This window comes from Geotrypetes seraphini, chromosome 8 (assembly GCF_902459505.1).
Source record: "Geotrypetes seraphini chromosome 8, aGeoSer1.1, whole genome shotgun sequence".
NCBI classification, from domain to species: Eukaryota; Metazoa; Chordata; class Amphibia; order Gymnophiona; family Dermophiidae; genus Geotrypetes; species Geotrypetes seraphini.
The window spans coordinates 161,910,613-161,935,739 of record NC_047091.1 but is presented as its reverse complement, the minus strand read 5'-3'; the positions used below and the strand labels follow the sequence as shown (position 1 = coordinate 161,935,739).

The following is a 25,127-nucleotide window of genomic DNA, read 5'->3' as shown; positions in this document are numbered from 1 at the left end:
AATGAGGTAATAGGGTAATTTGAAATAATTTATAAAACTCTACTGTGGAACCATCACACCTGGAGCAGATCCAACTCTAAGAGATTTCAATGCTGTTTCTAATTCTTTTAGTGATATAGGCTCATCCAAACTTCTTTTTATATGTTCAGGAACCTTCGGTCCAATAATTAGATTCAAAAATTCTAAACCATCTTTCTTCCTATCCTCATAAGGCTCAGAAGAATACAGGTCTTTATAAAAATTTAGAAATTGACTTAAAATATTTCCAATTTGAGTATGTGTAACTCCTTTCTCATCCTTTACTGCAATAATTTTTCTCCTTCTTTTCTTTGCTTTAAGATAATTTGCCAATAATCTTCCCACCTTATTTGAACCTCCAAAATACAAAGTTTGTTGGGAAAACAAATCATTCCTTACAAGTTTCAAGTTTATTATGGGACTTGATAAATCGCTTAATCGGATATTCTAAGCGATGTACATTTAAAATTTACAATATAAAAACGAAAAACAATAACAATACAATACATTACAATACATACAATTTAAATAATGGCTAAAATACTCTAAATTTGAACATTGTTAAACAAGGGGAAAGGAGGGATGAAATACAATTTTAAAGTAAAGAAGAAACATTGAGGGAAAATACAAAAGGGATATAGTTAAAACAAGTTTAACCAAATAAATATAATTCATGAAGTATAAAATTATGTAGAAAAGGCATCTTTAAAAAGGAAAGTTTTTAACTCAGTTTTAAATTTTCCAAGGTCTTTCTCTTCCCGTAAAGTAATAGGGAGGGCGTTCCATGTTTGCGGTGCCGTACAAGAAAAAATAAATTGTCTCCTTGTATTAATAATTTTTAATGATGGAATCGTTAGCAGATTTTGTTCGCTAGATCGTAAAATTCTCTTTGCAGAATATGGAATAAGTGATCTATATAAAAAAGCAGGGGTCTTGTTAATCAAAGTTTTAAAGATAATTATACATAACTTATAAGTGATTCTGTAACTAACAGGAAGCCAATGTGCCTCTTTGAGAAGTGGTGTTACATGATCAAATTTTTTGGAATTATTTATTAATTTTATTGCTGTATTCTGTATAATTTGTAATCGTTTTATTTCATATAGTGCAATTCCTTTGAATAAAGAGTTGCAGTAATCACCAAAGAGTGAATCAGTATAGTGAGTGATTTAGCACAAAGGAATTTCGAGATGGAACTAATTTTACGTAATCTATAAAAGGTGATTTTCACAATGTTACTGATATGATCATGGAAATTTAGTTTATTATCAAAAATTACACCTAAAATTTTTATATTTTTAACTAATTGTAGGGGAACATTATGAATTGAAATCGGGTGAACAAGAGAAAAATTCTCTTTCCAGGGAAATAGCATAACATTGTTTTTTTTAATATTGAGAGCCAATCTGTTTTTGTCTAGCCAATGATATACATGATCAAGTTTCTCATTAATAGATGAAATTTCAATTGTATTATTATTATTTAAAGGGTGTAATAATTGTATATCATCGGCATATGCAAAAACATGAAATCCTACTGATTGGCATAATGTCATCAATGGAGCTAGAAAAATATTAAAAAGTAAGGGTGAGAGAATAGATCCTTGTGGAACCCCATGAGAAATCTGAGATGGAAGGGATGAAGAATTATTGAAATTAACTATTGAAGTACGCTCACTAAAGTAAGATGTGAACCAAGCTAGAACTTCATCTGTAACCCCAATAGATTGAAGTCTAGCAATTGGTGATCAATTGTATCAAACGCTGCTGACAGATCAAGAGAAACTAACAGCACCGATTGATGGTGATCTAGGAAATATTGAATTGAAGTTGTCATTCCGAGAAGAGAGTGCTCCGTGTTATGATGTTTTCTAAAACCGGTTTGATTCGGATGTAACACATTAGTTTGTTCTATAAACTCAGATATCTGATTGAAAACAATTTTTTCTGTTAATTTAGCCAAGAATGGAATAGTAGATATTGGTCTATAATTAGAGAGTTCGTCTTGACCTACATTTTTATCCTTAATAATTGGACGGATATATGATTTTTTCCAATTTAGGGGAACCGTATGTTGATTTAAACTCTCTGTAACTAATATATGAATCAGAGGTCCAAAGATTTTAAAATATTGTTTAAGAAGTAATGGAGGTATTAGGTCAGCTTTTGAACTTTTGATATTCAGAGTTTTTAGAACAATTTCTATCTCATTTAAACTAGGCATTTTGAATTTCGAACATTTAGAGGATAACAAATCTGAATTAGTCTGTTCAGAATCACTTATAAGTGAAAGATTTGTAAATGACTTCCTAATATTAATAATTTTCTCTGTAAGATAGTCAGCGATTTCCTGGGCTGTAGGGACTATGCCATTGGAATCATTTTGTATTTTTTTATGCGATGTTATTTTGTTAAGAATGTTATAAAGCATTGAAGGATTTTTAGCTTTGAAAATCTTTTCAGAATAGTATTTCATTTTAGTTTGATTAATTTTTGTTTTATAGAATTTCATATGGTCCCTGTATGTTGAAAGATTTTCCTGGGATTTATCCTTCCTCCATCTCCGTTCAAGAGATCTTAATTGTTTCTTAAGGAGTAAAAGATCTGTGGTAAACCAAGGATTACTAAATTTAGGAGCAGAGATGATCTTTTTTTGTATTGGAACAAGTTTATTTAAAGTAGTTTGAATGGCATTATTCCATAAGTTGGTTAAATCATCTATTGAGGTAGTAGTTGATTTTGAAAAATCTAGTTTAAACGTAGATTGAATTGTATCATATGAGAGTTCCTTAAAATTCCTGTATGAAATTGTTTGTCGTGTAGAATTAGGTCTGGTATAAGGGCTAACATATGTTAGTGAAATCAAAAAGTGATCAGACCAGGGAACTGAATGACAACAATTTAAGGAAAAATTGTTCTTTGCCGAAGTTGGTATTAACACTGTGTCGATGGTGTGACCTGCTTGATGTGTCGGTTGGGTTATTAATGAATACAGGTCTAATTGATTAATATAGGAAAGAACTGTTTTAGTGAAATTGTTATTTTGATCATCGAAATGGATGTTGAAATCCCCTAAAATTACTGGATTTGAGGAAGAACTGCCAAATTCAAACAGTAAAGACATCAGAAAAGCCATATTATCAGAGTTTATCGGGGGAGGGAGGTAAATTAGCAATATATCTGTTCTGGGTTTTGTTTGTATGGTTACATGTAAAAATTCAATGGGCACAGAGCCTGTAGATTTGTCTACCTGAGTCAATAAGAGTTCTCTAGGGGGCGTGGCTTGGAGACGAAGGAGAATGGTCGGGTGACTGAACTGCTCTGTGAAAAAGGCTCAAATAAATAAAATATAGCTACAGAAAAACAGTTGAAATTCATTAAAAAGACGAGGATCAACAGCATAATGGCATCGGGTAAGCTGACAAAAGCTAACTCAGTAGGAGGAAGTAATAAAAGATCAAAAATAGAGCCAATAGCCCCCTCTAAAGTTCCATTGCCAACGGATGAGGCAGAAGATATTGACATTGTTAAGGAACTGCGGCAGATAAAGGAAATAGTTTTACAAAATGCAAAGAATATACAGGAAGTTAAAGAAGAGCTGGCAGGGCTTAAATTAAGTTTGAAGGTGGTGGATGTTAAAGTGGAGCAATTAGATAAGAGAGTGGAAAAAACAGAAAAAGAAATAGCTCATTGCAAGAGAGACTGTAAAGAAATAGAAATATTAAAGAGGGATCTTGAGGATGTTTCTAATCGCGAAAGAAGAAATAATTTAAGGCTGATTGGGATCCCGGAAGGGGTAGAAAAAAATAATCCTATTGCCTTTCTTGAGCAATTTTTACCAAAAATTCTACCTCTGACAGTTAAATTTCCTCTGGAAATAGAGAGGGCGCACAGGGTCCCGACTAAAAGATATGATAATCAAAAGGGTCCGCGTCCTTTAATTTGTAAGCTGCTCCGTTATCAGCATGTGGAGGAAATTATAAGACTGGCAAAAGAAAATAAGACCTTGAAGTGCCAGGATTCTAAAATATATATAGTGCCAGATTTTGCAAAAGCAACAGCTCAAAAAAGGAAAAAATTGCTTGAATTGAGACCACAGCTTAGAGCGATTGGAGCAAGGTACGGTTTAATGTACCCAGCTATTATGAGGGTCACTTTTGCAAATAAAACTTCAAACTTTGATGATCCTTTGAAATTAAAAGAATTCTTAGAGCAATGTGAACAGCCTATGAATACATAAACTGAGACTAGAATTTAACAGAAGGATTGGAGTAAGAAATACTTTGATTCTGAGATGTTTTTTTTTTTTTTTTTTTCCTCTCTTCATTTGATTTTTTATTTGTTTTGATTGGTTTCTGATATAGAATATTTTATGGAGAATTGGACTTTGGGAGTTACAGTTAAAAATGGAACAGATTTGAATTGCTGATGGAACTGAATGGAAGGATGTGGATGCAAGGATTCTATTATGACATCATTCCACATGCTATGAATCTCAGGGATATTAATGTGAATGAACATTCTGATGTCTCTGATTGAGGTGGATATTAAAAGTTAAATATAAACTAAGAATGACTGGCTCTAATTGTTGAAATTAGGCTCCCTACAGAAGTTAGGGCAGTTTTAAGTAACATTTCCAGCCCTTTATCTGATATTGATGTTCCAGGCAATAAACAGCAATTTATAGGATCCTGCTATAGACTCTTTTTGAAGTGCTGGAATATATTGATGTCAGCTTTATAACATTCTTGACACTTTAGAATTGAATATAGTCTAGCTGAGGTCAAAGAGCACTTTATATTAATGGAAACACTCATGATTTCAAAGATTAAGGAAAGGGCGGTAGATGATGGAGATTTCCTTAAGTGCATAGGACACTTTACAGGAAAAGAGGTGGTTTAAACAGAAAAAGAATTGTATTGGATGATTACTTGAACTGCGCTAAAAAAGGAAAAGAATTTGGAAATATGAAGGAGACAGAAGCCTGATTGCAGATAAATCCTAAATTTTAAAGAGAATATAAACTTATTATAAAAAAAATGCAAGTTGTTTGGAAGAAGAAGTGACTTGAAAGAAGTGAAAGAAAGATCAAGGAAAGTATGAGATGTAAAGGATAAAGCAGTATCTGAACAGGATTTAAGAATAATTTATCTATGAATTGACTGTAAAGCAAAGAACATCAGATTTCTTTTGGATTGACTCTTCAGTGTATGAATGACTCTGTAGAAACATAGATGACAATTTAAATATAATGAAACTGGAAAGTGTGGTTGGATTTATTCAGACTTTTATATGACTATAATATATTAAAGGAACTGAAACTGTTTAGGGATTTAAAAAAAAAAAAAAAAGGGAATGAACGATAAAAATGGATGCATAATAGTGATGAATTAGTTAAAACAAGCAGATGATATAAAGACATGAAGAATTGAAGAGATGGGGAGAAGCTGAATATGCTTGGAGAGTTTTTCTACACAAAGCGGAAGATTGATGAAATTGTTTATTTATGATATATAATGATATATTTTAATATCACTTTAATGTTTAAGGTTAAGAAGGTGATTTTAGATTAATTAAAGGGGGTATGCAATTAGAAAATTGAATAATTTATTAATATGTAATTGTTTTCACAGGAATACAATAATATTGATTTATTTATTTGTAGTAAATTCAATTTAATATTAAAAGATATTGGTATAAGAAAATGAGTTTGTTGGGCATGTGAGGGAAAGATTCTGAATTTATAGATGTTTTATAATTTAAGGATAAGTGGGGAGGGGAGTGAGGGTGGAAGAAGAAAAGGGAATAGAGGAAAAAAGGTGGAATAAGGGGGGAAAAAAAAAAAAAAAAAGGGGAAAGAGGGGAAGAAAGAAAAAAATAAATAAATAAATAAAAAAAAATAAAAAAATAAAAAAAGGAAATTTGAACTTAGTAGATTATTTGAAAGATATTATATTATATAATGTAGCTTATTAGGAGTGATAAATGATGTATATGGCAGAGCCTGAAGGGAGCTTTTTGTCACCTGATTATATATGAGCGTTTCCAAGTTTGCATTATTAATTGGGGGGGGAAGGGAGGGAGTAGGGAGGGGAATGGGAGGAAGAGATGTTGGTATAGTATTTATTAAAGATTTTGTGAATTGGGGGAAATATGTTGATAGAGAGATAGGGAGGTGTTGGGGGGAAGGGGACCGAGATAATTTACAGTATGGATATAAGGAAAAAGAGTATAATATGATATTGAAGTGGAGATTCTTAGATATTAAATTTTTATTTGTGTAATGACTTTCAAAATATTTTCTTTAAATGTTAATGGCCTGAATCACCCAGTAAAAAGGAAAAAGGTAATGTCATATATCAAACAACAGAATATAGATATATGTTTTCTGCAGGAGACACATTTGTCTGGGATAGAGTCTATGAAGCTGTCAGATAATTGGATAAAACAATGTTTATTTGCACCAGCGATAAAAAAGAAGGCAGGAGTAGCAATATTGATAAATAAAAAATGTCCAGCAACGTTTAATATGATTAAGGCAGATCCTCTAGGAAGGTGGGTACTTGTTGACATGAGCATGGGCAATAATACAATGGCGTTGTTAAATGTATATGCCCCTAATTCGAATCAAAGTGAATTCTTTAAGTCTCTACAACAATTAATTTTACCACTGGCTACTACTAATTTAGTGGTGGCTGGGGACTTCAATGCTGTTATAGATCCAATAATGGATAAAAAACCAAGTAGAATTATGAAATCAATGGGGTTAGATAATTTAATACAATCATGTAATTTAAAAGATATATGGCGTATTCTTCATTTTAATGATCGGGAATTTACATTTTGTTCACATGTTCATCAATCATTTTCAAGAATTGATTATATTTTTGTTTCAGATCAGATAGTACAGAAAGTTGTAAAAGCTGACATAGAACCAATAATAATATCTGATCATGGTGGTATGTGGATAGAAGTTAATTTAGTAGATCAAGATAATTCTAAACCGGTATGGAGGTTTGATAATGCATTGCTTGCTGATTCTAAATTTTGCACAGAATTTCAGACTAAAATTAATGAATATTTTTTACTTAATGATTTAGAGGAAATGTCGATTGGAATTTTATGGGATGCTTTCAAAGCAACTATGAGAGGACAAATTATATCATATTCTGCATATAAAAAGAAACAGCTAAGAAAGCAATATGTAAATTTGGAAAAAGAAATTAAAAATTTGGAATTAAAATTGGTTAATAAATGGGAACAGGAGACATTTCAAATATTGTTAAAAAAAAAATGTGAATATAATGAAATTTCCTCTGGGTTAGTAAGGAAAGATATTTTTGCTCAACAAGCGGTATATTATGGTAGTGCAAATAAGGCTGGAAGATTATTGGCAAATTATTTAAAAGCAAAGAAAAGGAAGGAAAAAATAAACAAAATTAAAGATGAGTTAGGCAATTCACATTCTCAAATTGGAAATATATTAAAACAATTTTTAAAATATTATAAGTCACTGTATTCTTCGGAGTCTTATTTAAATAAAGAGAAAGATGGGTTGGATTTTGAGTTTAATTGAAGGTCCTAAGGTTCCTGATCATATAAAAGGAAGTTTAGATAAACCTATATCATTAAAAGAGTTACAAATGGCATTGAAATCCCTTAGAGTTGGGACCGCTCCAGGTGGAGATGGATTTACAGTAGAGTTTTATAAAGAATTTCAAATTTCCCTATTACCATATTTATTAAAATTATATCAGGATCAACTGAATAAAGGTTGTATATCAGGCACTATGGCAGAATCTTTAACTATTGTTTTGCCAAAGCCAAATAAAGATCCAACATTGGTGTCAAATTACAGGCCTATATCTTTAATAAATGTAGATGGTAAATTATTAGCTAAGATTTTAGCATTAAGATTGGCTAAAGCTCTTCCGCATATAATAGGAATGAATCAAACTGGATTTGTTGCTCAGATACACTCTTCTAATAATACTAGACTGGCATTTCAGATGTATTATTTAACAAAACAAATTAATGATCCGGCTTTTTCGGTATCACTAGATGCTGAAAAGGCTTTTGATCGTGTAGAATGGAATTTCATGTATCAAGCTATGGAGTGGTTTGGTATTGGATCCGGATTTATACAAATGATTCAAACACTGTATAGCTCCCCAACTGCTCGCTTATATATAAATAATAATATTTCAGATGCTTTTAAGTTGCAGAGGGGAGTTAGACAAGGTTGTCCATTATCTCCTTTGCTCTTTGATATAGTTCTTGAACCCTTATTATTAGCTATTCGACAGGCAAAGGACATACAGGGTATTCCATGTGCTGGAGTGGATTATAAAGTATCCGCTTATGCAGATGATATTTTGCTTCATTTGAGAAATCCGGAAACAACAATTCCATGTCTACTGAAGGTAATAGATACATTTGGAAAATTCTCAGGATACAAAATAAATTGGACTAAATCAGAGATTTTACCTTTAAATGTGCATTGTACAAAAGGTATATTTGATTCTTTCCCTTTTATATGGAAAGAGGATGGAATAAAGTACTTAGGTATTTGGTTGAATAAAACACTCGAAGAGACAATGAGAATAAATCAAAAAATTTTATTACAAAAAGTAACAGAGATGTGTGAGCAATGGAATCCTTTACATTTGTCCTGGTGGGGAAGAGTTCAAACTGTTAAAATGATGATTTTGCCTGTGGTTTGCTATCAATTGGGAATGATACCAGTGTTTTTTCAGGGGTCTTTCTATAAAAAATTAAATAGTATTCTGGTTAAATTTATTTGGCTGGGTAAAATTGCAAGAGTGGCTTTAGTGTCTTTGCAAAGACCAATTGAGGAGGGTGGGGTAAATTTTCCCAATTTTTATAGGTATCATCAGGCCTATATCATGCGCCAAGGTATGTATTGGGTCCTCCCAGAGCTTTTGGAACAATTACCAGAGTGGTTAAAGGTGGAGAGATCACTTATCTTTCCACTTAGGCTTGATCTTTTGCTTGGTATAAAGGTGCCTAGAATACGTAAGGACAATAGAGTATTAATGGATACTTGGAAAACATTAAGGTTTATAGACAAATTAACTACTGATTCTATTTTAAAATCGAAACAACAGACTATTTGGGTAAACTCCAAGATACAAATAGGCGGGTTTAAGGTTGTCTGGAAAGATTGGATTAAAGCAGGTATAAGATCATTAACGGAAGTAATTGATAATGGTAAGATGCTTGAATTTTCACAATTGCAACATAAATATGGTCTGAATAAAAAACAAAGTTTTAAGTGGTTGCAATTGAAGCAGGCTATTCAGGTGGGGTTCCCTGAATGGAAATCTTTAAATGATCATTACAGCTTAGAATTCTTATGTTTCCAGGCAGATTTTCTGGGTCATCAGGCCGCAAAGTGGTATAAAATTATATCTAATTATTTGAATAAGAAGCCTAAAAATGGATTAAGAGATATTTGGAGCATTGAGATTAAGCATCAGATTAATGCATCTCAATGGCCACGTATTTGGTCTTGGAGAATTAAAGGTACGATGTCAGCATCTATTAGGCAAACATGGTTCTTTTTGTTGCATAGAGCATTCTGGACCCCTACTAGATTACAAAAATTAGATTGCTCTAAGTCTAATAGATGCTGGCATTGTAAAATTGAAGTTGGAACTTTAGACCATCTTTTATTTTATTGTCCACGTATTCAGGCATTTTGGATATCAATCTGGGATCAAGTCAACATATTGATGGAGAGTCATGTGGCATTATCCTATGACACAGTAGTTTTTGGAATGTGTATGAGGGCCAAATGCCAAATATCTGCAGCAAACAATAAATTATTGATGATTCTTACTGGTGTGGGAATTCAGCAAATAACAACTAATTGGAAAGACTGTTCTAGACTGAATTGTAGTTTCTGGTGGAACTCAGTTTGTCATATGTACAAGATGGAAAGATTTCTTGCAGTACAAAGGGGGTATTTTAAAAGGTTTCAAGAGGTGTGGAGGCCATTAATTGATTATTATAATGATTAAGATTTATTCTTTTTCCTTAGGGGATAATTTATAGAAATGGGGTGGGGTGGGGGGGATAGGATAATTTAGTTAGCTAGCGGTATATTTCAACTGATTAATGGATATAAGAAACATGGTATATAGGTATGAATAGAAAAGGAAAGAGGGTAAATTTATTGGAAATATGTTGTTATGAAATATAAGGGGATATATGTACTATGATGAGATATATATTGTTGTGCATTACTTTGTATAATAAAATGAATAAAGAGTTTGAGGAAGAAAGGGTGGGGGGAGGGACAGATTTAATGTAAGATTAATTGTATTATGAAAGAGGGATGTACAAGTATGTATAAGTTTGGATGAAATATTTTGTTGATATGGGAAGGGATGGGAGGTGGATGGGGGGTATTAAAACATGTATAATAATATTGTTTAAGAATGTCAAGTGAGTTATGTGAATTAATTGTAATAATATTGTACACTTGTTGAAAGAAATAAAAAGGAATAAAGATTTAAAAAAAAAAAAAAAAAAAATAAGAGTTCTCTAAATATTACAGCTAAACCTCCACCTTTTTTATTGGACCGATGATTATAAAAAAAAGAAAAACCGTCTGGGCAGGCAAATGTAAGATAGGCTTCATCACCTTCTGATAACCAAGTTTCAGTTAGGAATAATATATCTAACGATTGGTCTATGACAAGATCTTTAATGAGATGAAATTTTGTTTTAATTGAACGAGTATTAATTAAACCTATATTTAATGATTGGGGCTTAAGATTTAGAGGTAATTTAGAGCTAGAAGAAAATGTATTATCTGTAAGGATTGATTTTAAATTTGATGGCAAAACTGAATGAGAATTCATATGAATAGATTTATTTTGAATGGGTCTGCGACCCCAAAAAACCGGAATAGACGAATTATTTTCCATATCTGCAAAGTCGAAAATATGGATATGAGGACTATTTATTTCTGTTTCGAATAGAATGGCACCAAAAAGAGGAACTATTAAGCAAAGATATGAAATTTTAGTAATTTTTTGTGTAAATTTTTTATTTTTAAAAAGGAAATTTAGAAAACTCCTTAGTACGCATTGCAGTATCACATAAAGGAGCGCATTAAGGAGCAGTACCTTACAAATTTTGATGAAATCTCATTATATTTACCTTTTGCCTTTAATAAAGCCTGCAGGGTATTTTGCTCCCATTTATCAACTAATTTAGCTTCCAATGTTTAATTTCTTTTTCCAAATCAAAAAATTGTTTTTTTGGTTGTTTTCTAATATATGCCGAATATGAGATAATATTACCTCTCATGGTAGCCTTAAATGCATCCCATAATTTTTCTATGTTAATTTCTTCCAAGGTGTTGATTTGAAAAAATTAACAATCATTTTTAATTTAAATTCTTCAAGGAAATTTGAATCTGCAATCAATGTATTATCGAATCTCCAAACAGACCTACTATATTCATGCTCCTCGAACTTAAACTCAATCCACATTCCTCCATGATCAGACAATATGATAGGGTCTATGGATGCTTTTGTCACTTGTTGTACTAATTGATTTGAAACAAAAATATAATCTATTCTTGAAATTTATGAACTTGTGATTCAGACGTTCAAATACTTGAAGGGTATTAACGTAGAACAAAATCTTTTCCAGAGAAAGGAAAATGGTAAAAACCAGAGGACATAATTTGAGGTTGAGGGGTGGTAGATTCAAAGGCAATATTAGGAAATTCTACTTTACGGAGAGGGTGGTGGATGCCTGGAATGTGCTCCCGAGAGAGGTGATGGAGAGTAAAACTGTGACTGAGTTCAAAGAAGCGTGGGATGAACACAGAGGATCTAGAATCAGAAAATAATATTAAATATTGAACTAAGGCCAGTATTGGGCAGACTTGCACGGTCTGTGTCTGTGTATGGCCGTTTGGTGGGGGATGGGCTGGGGAGGGCTTCAGTGGCTGGAAGGGTGTAGATGGGCTGGAGTAGGTTTTAACAGAGATTTTGGCAGTTGGAACCCAAGCACAGTACCGGGTAGAGCGTTGGATTCTTGCCCAGAATATCTAAGAAAAAAATTTTAAAAATTTAATTTGAATCAGGTTGGGCAGACTGGATGGACCATTCGGGTCTTTATCTGCTGTCATCTACTATGTTACTATGTTCTAAGTGCCAGTCCACCCTTGCCGGTTTACTTCACTTGTTTTAGTCTTGTGACCGCATTCACATATTCTGGTCTTTTGTTGAGCTATACTTAAACTGTATTGGGCAAGCAGATTTCTTTGAGGGCAGATGTTCTGCTCTTTTCACAGGTTGTAACCCTGGGTTTGTCTAGAGGGGGAAACCTGTTAATGCAGAAAGCCTCTTTAAAGGCCCGGAAATGTATTCTATTGTTGTGGCATCAGACTGAGGCGCCCACTATTACCATGTGGAGAAATGAATTGTTTACTTTGTTAAAATTTAAATATCTGGATGTTCGGATGGGGTGGTCCTGGTCCCTGGAGGACGTTTCGCAGAATTTGGGCTCCTGTTTGGGAGGGACTGTCCCACAACAGTAGAAGTTCTCTTTTGAACTTTTGACACTGGAGTGCGGGGGGGGGAGGTCTTTGGTGAGGGGTTTGGATCTTTTAGGTCTTTGTGAAGGATTAACACGGAAGACCTTGCTGGTTCTGCTGTCATCTTAGAGTTTGCTGTTGTGATGTTGTATGTTTAAACAAAAACTTAACAAAAATTATTTACAAAATAAAAGTGTACCTACATCCCCCTACTTATTTGTGGAGAATTATTACACTGATTTTTACTCTTGCCCAAGACAAACCTTATAAAACACTGAGTGTCATCCTTCAATGCAGCAGTTTATTCCCGATTTTCTCAAGTTCACTTTACTCACTGTAATAAGAATTTTTAGTATAGGAAAATCAGCAATAAAAGCACTGCACTAAAATGACAGTGCAGTAGATATCTAAACTAATGCATTTCGAGTTTTTCTCCACTGTAAAAAAATAAAAAAGCCAAAGGTTAACAGGACAAAATGGCCACCTGCCTTTAGGAGATGCTTCACAGAGTTACCGCTACTTTCTTTTTTTAAATTCTTTATTCAGTTTTAACTCTTGCAACAAGTGTACAAAATTCAATCAGATAATTTGTACAAATCACTTGACATTCTAACAATTATAGTCAAATGCATATAAAAAGACCCCTTCCCCACCCATCCCATTACCATTACCACTACTTTCTAATATATGCAAAACAGCATCAAAAGTTTCAAGGATTAGAAATGGCCTTGTACTTAACGTTCTTCAGTACCACAGAAATTCTTCAAGAACAGTGAACGCAAAAAACAAAACACAAAGCTGCAATTATAGTGTTTGTAAACCTTACCTTTGTGGTCCTGTTTCTGTTAATAGTAGCATTTTGAGCCCTGGGATTTCTGGTCAAATCATTCCTTACAAAAGAAAAATGCAAAAAGATTAGCCCTGGTGGCATCTGATGCAAGGAGGGAGACAGAGAATATGTCCCCTATTTTGACTTGACTAAAGAAAATAGTGCCTATTGCTGGAAGATACAAAATATAACTTTGGTGGGCCTACAGATTGGCTCATATTCTCTATGGGAAAGAGCTGAGCCTACTCTACTTTCTCTCCATACTTCACAGAAATTATTCCTTCCTCCCCTAGCCAGTAAAGCCCCCTCTCTCTCTTGGATCTCACTGAATGCCACTCTTGCCACCTTGGCAGGAGAGCTGCCACCTGAAGCACTTATCTGTGATTACCTCCTCTATCAGCTTTACTATAATGCTAGAACCGCAAGAGAGGGTTGGGAGGAATCCTATGTCATTCAGACTTTCTAGTGAAGCTAGCAGAGAAAACAATCATAGATAAAAAAAAAAAAAAAAGAGCTTTAGCTATTCTGTCCCCTGCTACCAGACAAATTTTGTAAGGTGGGATTTGAAGAGACTTCTACAGCAGCATCACTACCACCATCGTGAAATGAAAAGTATAATGCTCTTCTCACACAGAGTGTGCCCTGTGCAGTGGCACACACCAAAAACAATTCTTGTTTTAACAGAAATGGGTTTCCCACTAATGTCTAACTCAAATGCAAAAGTACATAGTAGTGTTAGAAGTCTGGCTACATTGCAATTATTTAGCTATTATAGTGCAGTTCTCCCATTGATCAAAAACAAATACCTTGTAGCATGTCTAAATGAAGGTCCTCGTGTACCAACAGTTGCATGCCTTTCATTATAATGGATAGCTGAAGGTTCTGTTGTATTTCTATTTATTAGCCAATGCATAGGATCCTGCTTTACCAAGCCTGGAATGTTTCCATCTCCCGCCGCGTTAGAAGGCTTGGGCCACACGCTTCCAGTAACACCTAAATTGCTTTGCGTTGGGGACTGGGAAACCCTGTTAACTCTCCTCTGAAGATCATCATCTAAGTGATGGGTAGAAATGTCTCCTAAGCAAAATTAAAATACAACATTTAGCTGTATATTAGTAAAATACCATTGGGGATGGTGCATTTACGTCCATCTAGTTTTAAAGTGGCATACATCATGTACAGAAAAATACTGTATGCCCTGGCATCACTAAAGCGAAGTATTTGGAAAGGAAAAGCAACTTTTGCACACCTACCTTTGCATTCACTATAAATATACCAAAAAAAGAGGTCTCAAAGGCCTTCTGTGCATAACACAAAGCAACAAAATTGTTTTTCTTTTTTGTTCCTGGGTAATAACTGTTCTTTCTTAATTGCTTATGCCACAAAATTAAAGAAAATAGCTATCACTCCTCTCAAACTTTACTTTTGTGACCAGGACATTGATATTTTGAAATTTACCTATTTTGCAGAACATTCCAGATTGACTGCAAGCTTAAACTTAAGGGCCTTTTTGACTTCTAGGCTCAAGCAGTGGAACTTGTTGGATGAAAGTGTGCAAGTCACAGATCGGGGGGGGGGGGGGTGAAGGGAGAGGCACAGTAACAGAGCAAATGGAAGACGCAGAGAGAAGACAGACAGTGGATAGAAGGAACTGAATGAGAAGATGAGGAAAGCAGAAACCAAACAAAGGTAGAAAAAAAAAATTTCTATTTATTTTCTTTTGCTTTAGAATAAAGTAGTATATTAGTTGTGTTGATAAAAATTTATAAACGAAGCCCTGCCAGCTGAACATCTCTTTCTCTAGTTCAGCAGCTAGAACTGATTTATAAGGAAGGAGTAAGCTAAATATTGCAGTACTGAGGCTTGTATGGATGCAGGGGCGGGGACAGTGGTCGCAGGGACGGGGATGGGGACAGATTTTTTCCCCATCTCATTCTCTATTCAGAGCACCTCAAAGTGAATTACAACAGCATCAAGACTTTACTAGGCACTTTGAAATATGATGAGTATAGCTGAGAGGTCATCGGAGACTTCAAATTGGTGGCATTCCTAATAGGTCTCTAGAGGTGGTTTTACCAAGTTTCCCTGCTATCTCTGCCTTTAGGACAGCAGGGACACAAAGGCGCACTACCAAAGGCAGGACTGGTCACAGCGGACTGAGTTCTCTGTGAGGAGAAACTACATCAAATGGGAACCACTGGGGGAACCCCCCACCCCAAGAAGGAACTGTTGCCACCATTGCACATCAAATTGGGCCAAATGAAATAAGGAGTCAGCAGTCTTCAAGTACCTTCAAGACATCTTCCCTAATCTGTCTGAGGCAAAGGTCAAAGATGTTGTCTTCATCGGACCACAGACAAAGATGATACTGGAGCGCAACAATTTTTCCAAGAAGCTAACTAGGAAAGAGAAAGCAGCTTGGTCGCAGAGGTTCAGGGCTTCCTGGACAATCACACGGTCAAAAATTATGTGGAGTTGGTTGAGAATCTGGTTACAGTAAAACAGGTTATAGGATCTCTCTCAAAGTCCATGTCCTTGATGCTCATTTTGAAATATTCAAGGAGAACATGGGAGCATACTTAGAGAAGCAAGATGAGCGTATCCACCATACCGCTACCAAGGACAATATGAGAACATGTTCTCTCAGGGATTCCAAAGCTGGCATCATGCTTGTTGCATGTTTCTGGGTCTCACTGCGAACCGACGTTTCAGCCATCAAGCAGTGGCCTTTTTCAGAGTATGCTGTGAGGTCTGCAGTTTATCTTTATATACTAGGTCCTCAAGCCTGATTGGTTGGGACTTGAGGTGGATGAGGCAGGAAAGTCCATTGGTCACCAATTTGAATTTTGGTGGGAAAATCAGTTAGTCTATTTTTCCCATACAATTGAAGGGTCTCTGGTGAGTTTAAAGATGTTCTCCCCATGAAGTTTCAAGTTTCCTTTTTTTATTAAAATTTTATTCTAAGCGAGGTACAGATAAAATATAATGGGGAAAATAAAAACGCCAAAAAACAATACAATTAAAAAAGGAGCATAAAACAACTTAAGCAATGGCTGGGTTATATGTTCTCTCAGGGTTTCCATAGCTAGCATCATTCTTTTTTGTTTTTAAATTCTTTATTCATTTTCGTATGTTACAACAAGTGTAGCAAATAAACTCATTTAAAACTTAAAGATACACACTTGATTAACTCTCATATAAGCATCAAATTTAACATTTCATTACAAATTAAAATTCTATAATATTTTAAATATTATGAAAGAAATCAAACATTTATATCATCCTTATTGAATCTAATAGTCCCTTCCCCTCCCTCCCTATTCAATAAATCATAAAATTATCCTTACTGTGAAATTATTGAAGTACTCATGTATTATATAATAACAAGTAAAACCCACCCTTTCCCCCCCTAATCAAATACCTTAACATGGGAAAAGTTAATCATTCATTACAAAAATCTGTTAACTGTCCCCAGATTTTCTGAAATTTACTACTAATAATAAATTTACTAATAATTTACTAATGTGTTGCTATTGTGAGCTCCATTTTGTATATATGACACACAGAATTCCACCAAAAATTATAATTTAACCTGTCATATGTTTTCCAATTGTATATTATTTGTTGTATTGCTATTCCAGTTAAAATAAACAAAACAAAAGCTTGTTGTTATCTGAGTCTTGTCAGATAGAACCAACATTTCAGTCAGAAAGCCATAGCATAATGGACGAAATGTTGGTTCTACCTGACAAGACGCAGTGAGATCTGGAAACCTGCAACAAGCGTAATGAGAACACAATGTGAGACCCATCTAGGTGTAGATTCATGAAAGTGACTTACAATATAATTGCAATAAACTTTTATTCATTATGACAGAGGTTGCCATACACCATATTATGAAAAATTGGAACCGTCTGAATTACAGATTTTGGTGAAACTCTTTTTGTCACATCTTTAAAATGGGGGAAAAAAATGAAAAGGGTAATAGCTATACAGCAGGGGAATTTTAAGAAATTTCAGGGTGTCTGGGAGCCATTAACTAAATATTGTAAAGAATGAATATTACTTTTTTCCCCTTGAATACACACATCCAAGTTGGGGGTAGAGGAGAGGGTGGGGATATTGGATCTGAATTTGATTTTGATAGATTATTAAGTGATGTTAAAGTATAAACTGATTTTATTTTATGTTGCACTTATTGTAAGTTTTAAAAATGAATAAAGAATTTAAAAAATATATATATATAAATAATTGTAAATCTCAAGAAACTACTTACTTCTAAATCTTCTGTGGTCATCTTTGTTTTGTTTTATAAATCTTTATTCATTTTCTTATGTTACAACAAGTGTTTCAAATAAATTCATTATAAACTTGAATAATCACACTTGATTAACTTACAGATTAATATCAAATTTAAAATTTCTTTAGAAAATCAATATTTTATAAAGTTATAATATTATGTAAGAAATCTAAATTAATATAATTATTATTGAATATAATAATCTCCCCTCCCTCTCTCCCTCCCTATCAATATTGAATGAGAAATCTTTATTCATTTTCATATGTTACATCAACAATATAAATTCATACTAATATTTCAGAAAACTAAATTTATATAATTCTTAGTTAATATAATAATATCCCATCCCCTCCCCCCTCCCTTCTATTCAGTAATACATGAATAAAATTTTTAAATGTTATTTTATCCATATTTCATATTATAAATCTAGTATTAATATATTATATAATATTTAGAGATATGATCTCTTTTTCTTCTAATCAAATTCTATACATGGGAAAATTAATCATTCTTTACAATATTCAGTTAATGGTCTCCATATTTTTTGAAATTTATCTACATGTCCTTTTTGTGTTGCTATAGTGAGCTCCATTTTGTATATATGACATACAGAATTCCACCAGAATGTATAATTTAATCTGTCATGTTTTTTCCAATTGAATGTGATTTGTTGTATTGCTATTCCAGTTAAAATAAAAAGAAGTTTGTTATTACTTGATGATATTTGACTTTTTGCTCTCATAGTTGTTCCAAATAATATGGTATCATATGTCAAGGCTACCGGATTTTCTAACATCCTATTTATTTGGGGCCAGATTGATTTCCAGAATGTTAAGATGAATGGACAATAGAATAAAAGATGATCTAATGTCCCAATTTCAACATGACAGTGCCAGCATCTATTTGACCTAGAGCTATCTATTTTTTGTAATCGAACAGGGGTCCAGAAAGCTCTATGTAAAAGAAAAAACCAAGTTTGTCTCATAGATGCTGATACCGTACATTTTAGCCTCCAAGACCAAAGTCGTGGCCATTGAGATGCACTAATTTGGTGCTTTATCTCAATGCTCCAAATGTCTCTAAGACCATTTTTTGGTTTTTTATTTATATATTCGGATATTAATTTATACCACTGTGCAGCTTCATGACCTGTTGAATTAATCTGGAAACACAGGAATTCCAAACTGTGATAATTAGTAAGATTTTTCCATTCAGGGAACCCTACCTGAATGGATTGCTTCAATTGCAACCATTTAAAATATTGTGTTTTTTTAAGATCAAATTTATGTTGCAATTGTGAAAACTCCAGCAACTTTCCATTTTTTATTATATCATCTAAAATACGAATACCTGCTGTCATCCAGTTTTTCCAGATTATTTTGAAACCGCTTATTTTGATCTTGGGGTTTAACCAAATCGTTTGAGTTGTTGATTTACTAATTGGAATAGGAGTTAGATTACTTATATATCTTAAAGTTTTCCATGTATCCATGAATATTTTATGTTCTTTGTATAGCCTTGGCATTTTGATACTAACTACATGACTGAGACGTAAAGGAAACATGAGTCTCCATTCAAGCCAGAACCAATCTGGAATATTATCAGTGGGCTCTGGGAGGATCCAATACATACCTTGACGTAAAATATAGGCTTGATGATACCTATAGAAGTTGGGAAAATTTACCCCTCCCTCCGCAATTGGTCTTTGTAATGTCACTAAAGCAATTCTGGGATTTTTCCCAAGCCAAATAAATTTTGTCAATACCTTATTTAACTTTGTATAAAAAGATTCTTGAAAGAAAACTGGTATCATTCCCATTTGGTAACAAACTACAGGTAAGATCATCATTTTAACTGTTTGTACTCTTCCCCACCAAGATAAATGTAAAGGATTCCATTGTTCACACATCTCTGTCACTTTTTGTAATAAACATTTTTCATTAATTTTCATTGTGTCTTCTAAATCTTTTGAAATCCAAATTCCAAGATATTTAATAGTATCCTCCTTCCAAACAAAAGAGAATGTATTAAATAAACCTTTTGTACAGTGTACATTTAATGGAAGTATTTCTGATTTATTCCAATTTATCTTATATCCTGAAAACTTTCCGAATTTATCAATTAGTTCAAGCAATTGTGGAATGGTGGATTCTGGATTCCTCAAATATAATAATAAATCATCAGCATAAGCTGATATTTTGTATTCTCTATCTGAATGAGGTATACCTTGTATTTCCTTTACTTGTTGGATTGCTAATATTAAGGGTTCTAAAACTATATCAAACAGTAAAGGAGACAAGGGACATCCTTGTCTAACTCCTCTCTGTAGATTAAATTTTTCTGAAAATGTATTATTTATATATAATCTAGCAGAGGGGGAGCTATATAATGTTTGTATCATTTGTATGAATCCAGGACTTATACCAAACCATTCCATAGCCTGATACATAAATGTCCATTCTATTCTATCAAAGGCCTTTTCTGCATCTAAAGAAACAGCAAAAGTAGGCTCATTCATTTTCTTTGTTAAGTATAACATATGGAATGCCAAACTGGTATTATGAGACGAATGTCTTTGAGCAACGAATCCTGTTTGAGGCATACCTATAATATGGGGAAGAGCATTAGCCAATCTTAATGCAAGTATTTTTGCTAATATTTTTCCATCTACATTTATTAAAGATATTGGCCTATAGTTTGAAACCAATGTGGAATCTTTATTTGGCTTTGGTAAAACAATAATTAAAGATTCTGCTATAGTGCCATTTATACTTACTTTATTAAGTTGATATTGAAAAAGATTTAATAAATAGGGTAATAATAAATTTTGAAATGTTTTATAAAATTCCACTGTATATCCATCACCACCTGGAGCGGATCCAACTCTAAGGGATTTCAAAGCTGTTTCTAATTCTTTTAATGATATTGGCTCTTCCATACTTCGTTTTATATGTTCAGGAACTTTTGGACCCTCTAACATTTTCAGAAATTCTAAACCATCTTTTTCTTTATTTAAATAAGTCTCGGAAGTATAAAGAGATTTATAAAATTTTAGAAATTGTTTTAAGATAGGTTCAATTTGTGTTAATGTGTCACCTTTTTCATCTTTTATAGCAATTATTTTTGATTTCTTTTTTTTCGCTTTGAGATAATTTGCCAATATTCTTCCCGACTTATTTGAGTTTCCATAATACAATGCCTGCTGGGAGAATAAATCTTTTCTTATCATCTTTGATGAGAATTCATTGTATTTTACTTTAAGTTTTAATAATTCTTGTTGTATAGAATATTCCCATTTTTCTATTAATTTTGATTCTAAAATTTTTATTTCTGTTTCCAAATTAGAAAATTGTTTTCTATTTTGTTTATTAAGATAAGCCAAATAAGAAATAATTTGTCTTCTTATTGATACCTTAAAAGCATCCCATAATATTTCCCTAGAGATCTCATCTTTATCATTCATTTGAAAATAATCTTTCATTTTTGTTTGAAAATTCTCACAGAATATTGGATCAGCAAGCAATGTATTATCAAATTTCCATATTGGTCTATTTGTATTTTGATCTGTGATTTTAATTTCAATCCACACTCCACCATGATCAGATAATATGATTGGATCAATGGCAGCTTGTGTTACTTGATGTGCTAGGTGTTTTGATATAAATATATAATCTATTCTTGAAAAAGAATTATGAACATGAGAACAGAAAGAAAATTCCCGTCCATTAAAATGAAGTATTCGCCAAATATCTGTCAAATTACAAGTTTGTACCAAATTATCTAGTCCCATCGATTTCATATATCTACTTGGGTTTTTGTCTAATAAAGGATCCATAACAGCATTAAAATCCCCAGCTACTATTAGATTTGAAGTAGCCAGTGGTAAGATCAGTTGTTGAAGAGTCTTAAAAAATTCATTTTGTTTTGAATTAGGGGCATATATATTAAACGTCATGGTTGTATTTCCCATGCATATTTCCACTTTTACCCATCTGCCATGAACATCTGATTCTTTTAATTTAAATAAAGCTGAGCATTTTTTATTCACTAGAATAGCAACACCTGCTTTTTTCCCTATGGCTGGTGAATAAAAACAATGCTTTATCCAACCACCTGTCAACTTATTAGATTCAATGTTTGAAAGGTGGGTCTCTTGTATGCAACATATATCTGCATTTTGCCTTTTTAAGAACAGTAATGCTTTTTTCCTTTTTATAACATGATTTAGACCATTAACATTCAAAGATATTATTTTAAGAGACATTTATAATTATAATTTTTATAATATATTTTCTATATAATGATATATAATGTTTTTTATTAATATATTTTCCCAATATACTTAATAAATTATAATTTCCTTTTATTATTTCTATATCTCCTTTATATCTTTCTTTCCCATTCCCTCCCTTATCCCTATTTCCCTCCCTCCCCCCCCTCTTATTAAATACGATTACTTGGGTACGCAAGATGAGGTTAGGTTAAAATAACTCCCCCAAGCTAAGTTAAAATATTCTTTATTTACTATTAATAATTTATCTCCCTTTATCTAATATATTTCCTATATATCTAGCAAATATATATTTTTCTTATATAAATTTTATATAAAAAGTTAATGTATTTAAATCTATATAAGAAAATATTATCTTATCTTTCGATAAATCTATATAAGATTTATCAATGAGATTTACAATCTTGCATATATTTATCAAGAATCAACTTTACATTCATTATATTGATATCTAATATTATTATTATTTTAATAATACTATGTGGATCATGAAGTGGAGTCTGTGTGTCTTAAAATGTCTTTATATAGGTATGTTTGTTGCAATCAGTCTATTTTCAACCTTTATTCCAATTTGTGTTGTGAGGAAGAGATTTAGGTAAAATTCCCAGTTGTAAGACTCCTAGATTCTTTTCTTTTCTCCAATTTCTGTCCCCAAAAACGTTTTTGTGTTGCCTATTCAATTCAACCTTGTAGGATTCAGTATTCCTCTTTCATTGTTTCTGCTAAATATTCCAAGATATTCATCATTCCCTTAAGAGAGCAAGTAATGAAGATGTTTCCTGACTAGGGAATTGATTTTATTTTTGTCAGTATTGAGGACAGCCCGTCAGTCAAAGTGCCAGAGAAATAAAAGCGCTGAATAACTTCGAAGCTAGTTCAGTATTCGAGAAGGAGAAAATCAGTTACACCTTACATACAGCACAGTCTTTTTGGATTTATTCTGTGTTATTCCATACTGAATCTCCTCTCTTTCATAACAAACTTAGCAACATTTTAGAATCGGAGAGGAGTTATTAATTAGTTTTTATGAACTCCTATCATTACATATTTAGCTCGTCGTGAAAAGGTTGTCCGTGGAAGGCGACGCTTCTCCCTGGGACTCTTTTAATTTACAAAAGTACAACGTCCCCTGTCACCTCTATGTTCTCCAAATCTATCTAAAGAGAGTAAGCGGTCTGCTTCAATAGTAAGCATCACTCGATATATATAATTCACTGTTTCTTACATATAAGGAGAAGGTGGGGTGTAGGAATTAATTAAAGTTTGAAATATAATCTGCAGAGAGACTTTTAAGAGATAGAATCAAAACGGAAGCACTTCCTTTTACGGGATATTCTCTCTGTCGACCAATCTCTTTTTGTTTTGTATTTTGTAACTCCCCAGCAGCGTGATTGGAGATTTTTCCTGTCCATCAATCACATTTCCTGTTTGTATATAACCACTCCCATATTTAGTTACCATATTTACTTCTCTGTAAATTTTTCATTCGGATCTCCATTTAATCCACGTTTTCTTCTGTAAGTATATTTTCTTCAAAATGTTTATAAAACTTTCCTTTAAAAAGTATAAGTTTATGTACTTTTATAAAGTTTGTTTTATTTCTTTTATTTCCTTCATAGAATGTTGGTTTTGTATAGTTCCATGTGTGTGCTGCAGCACATGTAGTTTCAGTCCGTTGTTTTTTGAATCCACTTCAAAGTTCTAGATTTTAACTGTAAGTCATATTATTAATAAAATCAATTCTTATATGGTGAATATTTTAGTAAAGTATTAACAGATTTATACATACTCATTTTCTCATTAGGATTTCCATTAAGATGTTTAGGATGTCATGGGTTGTTCATATTGGTCCAGAAATTCTTGTAGTTTTGTTGGATCTGTAAAATTCTGAGTTTTATTTGCAATAGTGATCTTCATTATTGCTGGATAAAGGAGCCCATATCTAGCCCCTAAAGATTTTAGTTGTGGTCTCATATCTAAAAATTTTTTCCTTTTTAATGCAGTTTCCCTCGCAAAATCAGGGACAATATGTATTTTTGAATCTTGACATTTGAGATTTTTATTTTCTTTAGCTAATTGACAAATTTCCAGCGCTTGTTGATGTCTCAGTAGTTTGAATATTAATGTCCTTGGTCCAGTTTGTGAAGTTTTCCTTTGTGTTGGTATCCGGTGTGCCCTTTCGATTTCCAGTGGTGTTTTAAATTTTAATGGTAGCACTTTAGGTAGAAAGTGTTCCAAAAAAGTAATAGGATTATTTTTTTCTACTCCTTCCGGTATTCCTATTATTCTTAAATTATTTCTTCTTTCACGGTTCCGGCTGTCTTCAAGGTCTTTTTTAATTTCTTCTACCTCTTTCCATATGATTTTGTTTTGTCTTGCGTTCAGATTAAGTTGTTCAAAGTTATCTTCTATTAGGTTTATTCTGTTTTCCGTCACTTCCACTCTTTTAGTTAATGCTGCTGCATCTTCAATAGCTTTTTGTAGTTTTTTGTTGCTGTCCAGAACAATTTCTTTAATTTGTCTTAATTCTTCCATTACATCGAGGTTGTCATCTGATGGCAGTGGAGCTTTTGAAGGAGTGATGCTTGGCTCCGGTTTTGATCGTTTATTACTTCCTGTACCGGATCCTCCTGCTCCTAAATCGCTTTTGTTCTGTTTGCTAGACGTCATTGTCTTTCAATATTTAGATATTTTTCTTTTGAATTTTGATTTTTGTTTGTAGTAATTTCAAAATTATAGCTTTTGAGTATGGAGCTATTCATTTACCCGACCATCGGAATGCGCGTCCAAGCCACGCCCCCCTGTGGTCATCTTTGTATAACTTTGTATATACATGTTAACTGTAATTCATATATTGCTTTTTATGATTTTATAAGAATAAAAATATGAAAAATTTGGTGTTTTCATATTTTAAATAGGTAATCGCAAAATTTTACTATCATGGTCACAAAAGCAAAGTTTTATGGAAAAAAACAGACATTTTCTATACTTTTTAGGCATGAGCAATTAGGAAATTACAATTATTAGTCAAGAACAAAAATTGTATTACATAGTATAATGCAACATTTCATTTTTTTCCCAAGGAGAAGGGCACAGCCACATTTTCAAAA

At 32.9% G+C, this 25,127-nt stretch overlaps 1 protein-coding gene across 3 annotated transcripts in view; it reads right to left on the bottom strand.

Annotated features, from left to right (window-relative positions):
• TRAFD1 (TRAF-type zinc finger domain containing 1) overlaps positions 1-25,127 on the bottom strand; it is an 85,423-nt gene that overhangs the window by 12,663 nt on the left and 47,633 nt on the right. For all 3 annotated transcript variants that reach the window (XM_033955599.1, XM_033955598.1, XM_033955600.1), the window contains exons 10-11: positions 14,233-14,503; positions 13,424-13,487 (exon numbers count right to left, since the gene is read on the bottom strand). In XM_033955599.1, coding sequence (XP_033811490.1) covers positions 13,424-13,487; positions 14,233-14,503 — 335 coding nt within the window. The remainder of the gene's footprint in view (positions 1-13,423; positions 13,488-14,232; positions 14,504-25,127) is intronic.